Genomic DNA, 11,526 nt, shown 5'->3' on the forward strand with positions numbered 1-11,526 from the left:
AGATCAAATAAGTATGGTGGAGGGATACAACTCTGGAGTACTCATTCTTCACAATGTTATTCATAGTCTGTTATGATCCACATTCTTGAGTGCCTTTGCATAGTCAATAAAGCACAAATAAAGTTCTTTCTGGTATTCTCTGCTTTCAGTCAAGATCCACCTGATATCAGCAATGATATCCGTTGGTATTCCATGTCCTCTTCTGAATCCTGTATTTCTGGCAGCTCCCTGTTAATGTACTTCTACAACTGTTTTAAAGTCATCTTGAGAAAAATTTGACTTGCATGTGATATTAATGATAGTGTTTGATGAGATACACATTTCATTGGGTCACCTTTCTTTGAAATGGATATAAATATGGGTCTTTACTATTCAGTCGGCCAAGTAGCTGTCTTCCAAATTTCTTGGCATAGACCTCCAGGACTGCATCAGTTTGAAAAAATGCAATTACAATGAATAAGTCATTGGTCTTATAGAATTCTATCTTACAATCTCCAGCATCATTTCTGTCTATCACCAACGTCATATTTTCCAACTACTGGTCAACTTTCAAATTCCAATCACCAATAACTATCAATGCATCTTGATAGCATGTTGATCAATTTCAGATTGAAGAAGTTGGTAGAATTCTTCAATTTCATTATCACTTGTCTTAGTGGTTGTTGTTGAATAATAGTGGCATTAACTGGTCTTCCTTGCAGGAATATGGATAGTATCCTATCACAGACAGCACTGTACTTCAAGGTAGATCTTGCAATACTTTTTTTGGTGATTAATATAATGCCATTCCTCTTCCATTTACTGATCACAGCATTGTAATTCATATGATTGCCAATTCAAAATAACAAATAGCAGTCCATTTCAGCTTACTGATGCCTAGGATATTGATTTTTATGCATTCCATTTCATTTTTTACAACTTCCAGTTTGTTGTTGTTGTTGTTGTTATGTGCCATCGAGTCAGTACCGACTCATAGTGACCTTATGCACAGCAGAACAAAACACTGCCCCATCCTGGGCCAACCTCACTACTGTTGCCACACTTGAATCCATCGATGCTGCCACTTGTCCAATCCATCTCATTGGGGATCTTTCTCTTTTTCTCTGACCCTCCACCTTACCAAACATGATATCCTTGTCCAGTGACTTGTCCCTCCTGACAATATGTCCGAAGTATTACCTAGGTTCATATTTCATGCATTCCACATTCCAATTACTAATGGATGTTCTCCCACAGCATATTTAATCCTCAATCAAGACAGAAATTTTTATCTCAATGATTCTATGGATTGGAGACTTGAGACTCAGAATTTAAAGAAATATTTTATCATTGGCAAAAGGAGAGAAGATACATGCAAGTGTGTGATTTCTGAACACTTGAACTTCTGTTTATTCTTCATAGCTTTTCATTATCTTGACTATAAGTACTGTGTGAAATTAAATTTTCAATGACAATTATATTGAATAAGTAAGACTCAAAAAAATTAGATTACCAATGGTTAAAGTTGAGGTATTTTTAAGATTTAAAGTCTCTGGCTTATTTTGAAAGGTTGTTGTTGTTAAGTGCTGTTGAGTCAGTTCCGACCCATAGCGACCCTGTACAGGGTTTTCAAGGGTGTAAATCCTTACGGGAGTAGAAAGCCTTATCTTTCTACTTTCTCCTGCGGAGCGGCTGGTAGTTCCGAACTGCTGACCTTAAGGTTTGCAGCCCGATTTGTAACCACTATGCTACCAGAGCTCCTTAAAGGTAGAGGAATACATATTTAAAGTATATCATTAAATGAAATATAATCTATTTAGTGAGATCAATGGGAAAAAGTGTTAGTGAATCTGTGGTTAGGAAACTATGTGTGAATTAATTGAAAAAAATGAGAGTGAATATGAAAATAATGCATTTCACTGCTTGAACGTATCTTCTGCCTCAGAATTCTCATTTCATAGACTTAAATGGAAATATGAAAATGACAAATGTAAATGCTTTCAGCAAAATAGGAGTAAAAGGAAAACTTCCTTTTTCTGACAACAGTATCTACAATCACTTTTATATTTATTGTGGAGGTTTTGAACTGTTTCCCGCTGAAGTTGGAAACAAGTAAGGATGCCCAGGATCAATGTTTATAGTCAACATTGTACTGAAGCTCTTAACTTGTGAAACCATGAAAAAATAAATTAAATGCAAAAGTTGGAAAGAAAATAACATTGCCATCATTTTCTGATGACATAAGTTATGCATACAATCCAAAAAACTACAAATGATTGGGAGTTAATTAGCACATTTAGCAAGGATGTTGGATATATTATAAAGAAATTAGGATACAATAAAAATTTTAAATACCATTTATAATAGCACCCACACCATCATATATATATAGGAATAATTCTCACAGAAGATGTGTAAGACTTCTACACTATTGGCTAAAGGAAATTAAAAAGACCTAAATAAATGGAAAGATATACTACGTTCCTAGATTGAAATTGATCTTAAATTTAATGTCATTCAAAATCCTAACAGTTCATTTTCATGTTCATTGACAAGCAGATTATAAAATTTATATGGAAATGCAAAACTATGTAATGGCAAGATTATCTCAAAGAATGAAAAACTGGAGTATCTGTAGGACCAGATATGAGTTGGAATGGATTTGACAGCACTTAATAACAAGGAGCTCTGGTAGCGTAGTGGTTAGGAATCGGGCTGCGAACCATCAGTGGTTCGAAACTACCAGCCGCTCCGCGGGAGAAAGATGAGGCGTTCTACTCCCGGAAAGATTTACACCCTCGGAAACCCTGTACAGGGTCGCTATGGGTCGGACCCGACTCGATGGCACTTAACAATAACAACAACACATATTACTAGCTGATTTATGGTAGTGTTACCACTACCGTTCAGTGGGGAAATGATGGTCTTTCCAATAAATGGTGTCAGTCCATTACATATGTTATTGTTGTTAGGTGTCGTCGAGTAGGTTCTGACTCATAGCAACCCTATATAGGGTTTCCAAGGAGCAGCTGGTGGGTTTGAACTGCCAGCCATGTAGTTTGCAGTCCAGTGTTTATCTTACAGCGCCATACCAAGATTCAGTCAGCTGTATACACAGAAGTAAAAATTGATTCTTCATCCACACTTAAGATTTAATTCTAGATGAATCATAGATTTAAATGTTAAAGGAAAAGCAATAAAATTTCTTGAAGAAATCATAGGATAGTATTCTCATAACCTTGAGATGGACAATGAGTTCTTAAGCAGATACATATAATATTAATCATAAACAAAATAAATGATAAATTGGACTCTGCTTAAATAAGACTAGAATAAATATTTTCATATATTAAGAGGTAATATTAAAAGAGTGACTTGACTATAAAGGAACTAACTGGGAAAAGATATGTATGATGGAGATAAGGCAGTCCCTGGTTTATGAATGAGATCCATTCCTAACTGTGTCTTTAAGTGAAATTCGTATGTGAGTAGGAATAGGTGCATACTCTTATTTAGCCTTACTTTAGTGCAAGAAAGGATCCCTGGTAGCGCTGTAGAATAAGTAATGGACTGCTAACCACAAGGTCAGCAGTTCACACCCACCAGCTGCTCTGCAGAAGAAAGATGTGCTTTCTGCTCTCATAAAGATTTGCAGCCTTGGAAATCCTCTACAGGGTTGCTTTGTATCAGAATTGACTAGATGGCAGGGGGTATGTGAGTTAATGTGAAAAGGAAGCCCTACTGTCACGGTGGGCTAAGTACTGGACTATTAACAATAAGGTCAGTGGCTCAAACCTACCAGTTACTCTGCAGAAGAAAGACATGGGTTGTCCACTCCATAAAGTTTTAAAGTGTTGGAAACACTAAGGAATAATTCTAATCTATTTTATAGCGTTGCTATAAGTCAGAATTGAAAAGATGGCAATGAGGTTTTGGTTTTGGTTTTAAATGCAAGAAAAGGTCTTTTCAATGATTTACAACCTCATGTACCTAGTGAAGGTGATTGTGATGAAGAATTTGTTGTCAGTGGAGTTTGGTTCAATCTTTCGAAGTAAGAGGACACTTACATAACCTTCAAGGGCAAGTAGGAGCTGTTGTATCCATCTTTATAACCCAAGTCAAATCAAACCCAAACTACTATCATTGGTTTTGACTTATGTTGTTGTTAAGTGCCATCGAGTCGGTTCTGACCCATAGTGACCCTATATAGGGTTTCCGAGGAGCAACTGGTGAACTTGAACAGCCTATATATGATTTCCAAGGCTGTAAATCTTTATGGGAGCATATAGCTTCACCTTTCTTTGGCAGAGCAACCGGTGGCTTTGAACCATTAACATTGTAGTTAGCAGCCCAACCTGTAACCCACAGGGCCACCAGGGCTCCTTTACCAACCCCCTCTACCCTGCTTCCAGGATGCCTGTATCTTATAAGGAATGAGTTCAGACTATCTAACGTACTACAAATTAAGTTTTTTAAGATTTACAATCCAATAGGAAAAAGATGGACAAAAAACTTGAACACACACTTGACAAATTGGACAATGACCCTGTGAAAAAAAGAAAGGTATTTGACAACATTTGTTACTAGAGAAATCAATTTTAAATATAGTGAGAGTTTCCTATTCTTCCTGCTGTTGTTGTTGTTGTTGTTAGGTGCCATCGAGTTGGTACTGACTCATAGAGACCCTATGCACAGCAGAACAAAACATTGCCCGATCCTGGGTGTGTAGAACTAAAAGCCATGGACATTATATATAAAAGAAACATTAGAAAACTGTGAAAGTTGGTGATAAAATGAGAGCTGGGCAAGGAACTTCACTATCCCAGTATTGTCACAAGGGTGAGTTCCCTGGGTTTTCTTTTTGCCTCAATTTTCCAGACTGAGAATTGAGGAAGCAAGCAATCTGGAAATTACAGTTGTTGTTGTTGTTGTTAAGTGCCATCGAGTCGGTTCCGACCCATAGCGACCCTGTACAGGGTTTCCGAGGGTGTAAATCTTTACGGGAGTAGAAAGCCTCATCTTTCTCCCGCGGAGCGGCTGGTAGTTTCGAACCACTGACCTTAAGGTTCGCAGCCCGATTCGTAACCACTACGCTACAGTAGGTGTTGACAAAGAAAGCCTCTCAGTGGTTACTGTCTCTAGCCAAAGGGTAAGGAATTTGGAAGCCTAGTAAGACAGAAAATATTTACACAACAGCTGCTCTATTTCGGCTAATATCACAGGAAATCTTGTGGCCTCATTCCTCATATCCATGGAGGAATGAGCAAGTAAGTGAGGAACATAGATTTCCATCATTGCTAGCCTATAAAAACATGCTTAGTTCCCTGCCAGGGTGGTATCAGAGAAGTCCATGTAGGATACATACTATATGATTCCATTTATATAGCATTCTTGAAATAACAAAATTATAGTAATACTGAAGAGGTGAATGGGTGCAAATGTTAAGGAAGAATTGAGTGTGGATGGAAGCAGTGTATCTCTAAAAGCTCAACATGAAAGATTCTCTGTAGTGATGGGAATATTTTGTATCTTGATTCTATTGACTATATCATTGTCAATACTCTAGTTGTGACATTGTATTTTAGTTGTGAAAGATATTGCTGTTTGGGTAACTGATTAAGAATTACAGCCTTGAGAACCCTAAACAGGGTCACTACGAGTCAGAACCGACTCAGTGGTACACAACCACCAACTAAAGGTGGACTGAAATCCTCCCCCCACCTCAAAATATATGCTGGAATCCTAGCCCCTAATCCTGTTTGAAAACATTGTGTTATTTGTCATGTTAATTTGATCAGAACCCAACAGGGTAACTTCTAAATCTAATTACTTCTGAGTTATGAAAACAGAACAGAATTAACAAAGACACACAGGGATGAGAGGAGGACAGACTAAGCAGACAGTTGCATCTGCAAGGATTGCTAGTATCTGCTAGAAGGTGAAATATCAAGGAAGCACTTCCTCTAGAGTCAGGGATTAAATGACCTTGCACTTCAAACTGACCTTGAGGTTGTGTGCTTATCCTATAGAGCCACACCAGGACTCAAGGTAGATGGTTCAAACCCACAGTTGCTCCTCGGAAACACTACACAGAGTCGCTACTAGTAGAAACCCACTACCGCTCTTGACAACAACAAAACATAGATCCTAGTGGGGAGAAAGGAAGCGTGGTGGCTCCATAGAATAAGCACTATACTGTGAACCACAAGGTTCATGGTTCAAGCCAGTCAGCCACTCAGTGGGAGAATGATGAAGCTTTCTACTCCCAAGGATGATTTAAAGCCTTGTAACTGACTCAACAGTACTGAACAACAACAACAACAACAACAACAACAACAAAGTGGGGGTAAAGGAAAGAACATGAAATAAAAGACAATAACTGGTGAAAACTAAAGGAGAAAGGAAGTAAATTACACATGTATACTAATCATGAGATAATACTGATTGAATCACAGGTGGTTATGTGCCATGGAGTCAGTTTTGACTCATAGTGACCCTGTACAGGGTTCCTGAGGCTATAAATCTTTACAGGAGCAGAAAGCCTCATCTTTCTTCTGCAGAACAGCTGGTAGTTTCGAACTGCTGACCTTGTGGTTCGCAGCCCAATTATTAACCAATTATCAGCAGAGCTCCTTAGTACAACTGAGAGGATGTGCTTCTTTGAGCAGCCCCGGATCTTGGCCAAATCTTTAGGATGGGGTGAGAGTTAACGATGGAGTGGAAAAACTTAGGATAGCAACGTACATTTCTGTTGATGCTGCTGTGCCATGGAGTTGGTTCCAACTCATAGTGACTCTGCATAAGGTTTCCAAGACTGTAAATCTTTACGGAAGCAGAAAGCCTCATCTTTCTCCCACAACAACTGGTAGTTTCAAACTGCTGACCTTGAGATTAGCAGCCTGACTCGTAACTACTATGCTACATTTCTGGCTACTCAAAAGAAGTTACTGGGGCAGAAATGGGCAATGTTGTCTGCTGACAAGAGTTCTCTAATTAAGAAGTACTTCCTAAACATTCAAAAAGGCTGAAATCTCTAGAGATCTATATAGAGGTCATGCTTTCATATTCTTTACACTTTTTGGTGAAGTTGTGAGATTCCCTTAAGCCAGCAGGCAAAAGATTTAGGGTGTTTAGGAAGGAAAGTAGACAACAACTCATAATAAGATCATAGTTGGGCAGGTGTTCCTGTCCCAGGTAGGTTAGTCCTAAAGCTATCTACATGGGAATCAATCACTGGTTCCACTAACCTGTTGTGGAAAATGCTGGTTCCACTGACCTGGTATGGAAAATGCTACTTCCTTCTTCTGATCCAGACGTAGGTTCTGGATGCAGCAGAACACACTGTCCTGATAGTTTTTTCTGAGAGTTAGTGAAGCTGCCACAGTGAACAGGCCTTCTTCATCAGTCCTGCTGAACTCTGATGTGGATAGAAGTTTCTCTCCCTGGGAAGTTCTCCACTGCACCTGGGGCTCTGGATACCATCCTTCTGAGGAGCACTCCAGCTGGATTTCCCCACTCTCTTTAGTTTCCATATCGATGTGAGGCTCAGACCCTAGAGCTATGGAGAGAGAAGCTGACCTTAACAGACAATTTTCTACGACCCTTATAGTTACCAGTAAAACCAACTCTAATTCATAGCAACTGATGTGTGTCAGAGCAGAGCTGTTCCTAGTGTTTTAATTGACTGATTTTTGAGAAGTAGATCACAAATCTATTCTTCCAAGGCACCTCTGGGTTGGACTTGAACCTCCAACCCATACTTTAATCATTTGTACCATCCTGGTACTCCCTTATAACTATGTTATTGTTGTTAAGTGCTGTCAAGTCAGTTCTGACTCATATATAGGGTTTCTGAGGAGTGGTGGGTGGATTCAAACTGCAGACAGACCTTGCAGTTCCAACAGATCTTTTGGTCCAGTGCTTATCCTACAGTGCCGTACTATAGCTATGAGTCCTGGTGTGCTGCTATAGTTTTGTTGTTGAACAAAAAGGTCTGTTCAAACTACAAGGTTGGCAGTTCAAATTCACCAGACACTCCTTGGAAACCCTATACAGGGTTGCTATGAGTCAGAACTGACTTGATGGCATACAACAACAAGGAAGAAACAAGCACTGAAGGAGAACCAGGAGCAGGGACAGATCTGCATCCCTGGGTGGTGAAGGTAATATCCTTGGCAACTGAATGGTTGGGGTTTCAAGTTTATCCAGTAGCTCCCTGGAAGAATAGTCTGGTGATCTACTTCCAAAAAATCAGCCACTGAAAATTATGTGGAGCATTGTATTACTCTGATGCACATGGGTCACCACAAATCTGATGCATGAGCAAGTGGTTTTTGTTCTGAACTATACATAGCAGTTTGATGGGATGTTCTTCAAGTCAGAGGGAACACAGTAAGAACACTGTCTTAGAGGTGGGTAAGCTTCAACAATCAAGAGGGAGCTGAGTTGTTTAAAGTATGAGGAGAAGGCTTTAGCAAACATGCAGAATTTGCATTGGGTCATGAGTGATGAACAGGAATTGGAAAAAGAAAAATGGTTTCTTTCTGTTTTCTTTGGATGGCCTTGGGAGACTAATTAAGAGTCATTGTGGAATTCAGAGTTCATTTACTGGGATTCACTTAAATTACTTCTATACCTTCTCTCACATTTATATACTGCCTTGAAGACTTCTCACTTTCCTTTTCTGCCAGGTTATTTTAAATTACTCCACACTACAGAAAAACACTCCACAGAATAAAACCATCAAATAACTTGTCCACATTTATATATGTATCTATGGGAGAATAGGACCTCTGGTAGCGTAGTGGTTCCACATTTATATATGTATCTATGGGAGAATAGGAGCTCTGGTAGCGTAGTGGTTACGAATTGGGCTGCGAGCCGCAAGGTCAGCAGTTCGAAACTACCAGCGGTTCCGTGGGAGAAAGATGAGTGTGTCTGCTCCCGTTAAGATTTACAGCCTCGGAAACCTTGTGTAGGGTCGCTATGAGTCGGAACCGACTCCACGGCACACAACAACATATGGGAGAATGCGTATTTCTTGGTCCAGAGGGTTAATGCATTTGATAAAGAACCATAGTTGTAGTCTATCATTTCTCTAGGTTATTTAAAGCAATCTTCAAGATACTTCTTCTCTAAAAATAAAAGCATGTGAACTGCAAAGTTGCTGTCACAGGAAGCACTCAATCATGGGTTAGAGAACCAGATGTTTAAATGCAATATTTATTTGAATTCTTAAATATAAATAATACTTAAAAGCTAAATTGTATTTACAGATTATATATATATATATATATATATTTTTTTTTTTAGCACAGGCTGAGGAACTATAGAGTACCTATGTGTCCCATGGGATGCAGAAGCAGGTTAGTATGTTTGTTTGTTTGTTTTGGTTTTGATGAACAGTGATAATACCTTACAACTCAATTATACTTTTAACGTTTTACAAAGTCACACACTCAGCGTCACTGAAGAAAGTAAAAATTCATCTACTCACCAGCCACTTTCAGATGAATAAAGGCTTCCTCATAGACTTGTTGAACTTTAAAAACGCATCCATACATGCCCTCATCAGATACCCTCACCGGGTGGAGCCTCACAGCCACGCGCCCCGAGGAAATACTGTCCTTGTCCATCGTGACTCTCCCTCGGTACTCAGGCATCTGCTGTCTGTCCTGCTCCACACCTTTTCGGTACAAGAGCACCACAGAAGACAAGGTATTGCGAAACCACCGCAGCTCCATGCGCTCAGCGCTCATTTGTGGGTAGAGGTGACAGGGTAGCTCAGCTCCTTCACCCACCAGAGCCAGGATGGGCCCCGGGGGTCCAATCACGTCAAAATCGGCTGTACAAAAATAATCATGGTCAGATCTGACACAGACTAGACTCTGTCAAAGCGTAGTCCAAGGTTCTACATTTCTAACCCCTCACCAGAACCTCAGGCCTCCCAATGGCCTCCTAGATGAGATTACTCCCATGAACACACACACACACAACAAATGCACTGCCATCGAGTCAATTCCAACTCATAACCGTCCTGGATAGGCTGTTGGAGGCTGTATAGCTTTATAGGAAAAAAAAAAAAAAAGAAGGTCTTATTTTTTTTCCCTCAGAGAGGCTTGTGGATTTGAGCTACCGACCTTGACCTTGCAGTAAGCAGTCCAGTCTAAGGAGAACCAAATGAGATTATTTCAATTTATTGAGATGTTTCAACCCAGTGAAAGGGAGGGTGTTTTGGGGAGGGAGATGGGAAGGACAAGCACACAAGCACCAGAAGGGACACCTACCAGAATTCAGTTTGGGAAGCTGGAGGAAAATGAGGGTGAGCAGGCATCTGTGAAGGCAGGAATTTTGGAGAAATGCTATCACCAATCTTTCTGGAGCAGCAAAATGCTGGAGTGAGTGCATCAGGACCTTCAACCTAGGAGATGAATGGAAAAATCCCCCACCAAGACAGAGATGTGTTTTGGACTTTGATTTATCTACTGCTCACCACCTCCCTCATTATCTATTTCCCACTTCAATCTGAAATGCTGTTCGGTTTGCACTGAAAATATATCCCCTCACTTCTTTTCTGTACTTTTCTCAGTGGCTAAACACACAAAACAACAAAATGCCTCCTAGTATGACAGCATAGAATTTATGGGAAAGATGAATAAATGCATATACTTGAAAATTTCTGCATGAAAAAGCCCGTTTTTTATTTTTAATGCAGCATTGTTTATTATTAGAGTGATTTTCAAGGTGAGTGAGAGTGTCACAGAGGATGACAAAGGACATGAACTAGAGGAAGAAAGATTGAAAGCTGGAAAATGATGGAAGAAGAGGCTTGAAGAATAGAGGGCCTAGAACCAGAGAGAAGAGTGGAGAGGTCCTGCTGATCACTCACCATAAGGGGTGGGATGGGTTTGGGAGTAAAAGGGGGAGGGGAGAGGCATTGCAGATACTGACCTTAGAAATCATGGAGGACAAGGAGCTGAGGAGCTGCTGCTACAGAAGGAGAGAAGTGATTGTGGTTTTCAAAATAGAAACTTTGAACTCAAAATGTAATTGCATTCTCATTACATACCTGAGTATGGTGACACACCAATAGCAGTTGATTTCTGCCCTATGTCGTGTGTTAGAATTTGACCCCTACATTGATAAAGGAAAGGCATTTTACAACCCGTGATCATTAACTTTAATCTTTAACTTTGAAAGGTTAACTTTCACAGGCTATAGAAGGCCTCCAACTTTTGCCTCCTTTCCACTCAGTCTCCTTCGCTCAGCTCTAGCCACCCAGCCCATCTCAGGTAAAAAATCTAATAGTCTCCTTAGTTCAGAGGACCCCAAACCAGAAATGCTTCCATGGAATTTTCTTCTTCAAATTGAGTTAATTCAAACCAAATTCAGGAAGGAAAGATGGAATCATAGAAATCAATGCTTGTGGCCTCCGACATTGAGGAAGCATACTGATTGTACTTCCAAGGTACAGTTTGCTCTTCTGGTAGTTCAAGGTACTTTCAATATTCTTTGCTAAAACCATAATTCAAATGCATCGATTCTTCT

The 11,526-nt window shown here is 39.8% G+C and overlaps 1 protein-coding gene across 1 annotated transcript in view; it reads right to left on the reverse strand.

Moving 5' to 3' along the window:
* Positions 1 to 11,526, reverse strand: part of LOC102828490 (butyrophilin subfamily 1 member A1-like) — a 64,597-nt gene that overhangs the window by 43,175 nt on the left and 9,896 nt on the right. The window contains exons 2-5 of the mRNA XM_006872880.1: positions 11,048 to 11,112; positions 10,266 to 10,399; positions 9,476 to 9,823; positions 7,256 to 7,537 (exon numbers count right to left, since the gene is read on the reverse strand). Of these exons, the coding sequence (XP_006872942.1) occupies positions 7,256 to 7,537; positions 9,476 to 9,823; positions 10,266 to 10,399; positions 11,048 to 11,112 (829 nt within the window). The remainder of the gene's footprint in view (positions 1 to 7,255; positions 7,538 to 9,475; positions 9,824 to 10,265; positions 10,400 to 11,047; positions 11,113 to 11,526) is intronic.

Source organism: Chrysochloris asiatica, unplaced genomic scaffold, assembly GCF_000296735.1.
Source record: "Chrysochloris asiatica unplaced genomic scaffold, ChrAsi1.0 scaffold00213, whole genome shotgun sequence".
Lineage (NCBI taxonomy): Eukaryota > Metazoa > Chordata > Mammalia > Afrosoricida > Chrysochloridae > Chrysochloris > Chrysochloris asiatica.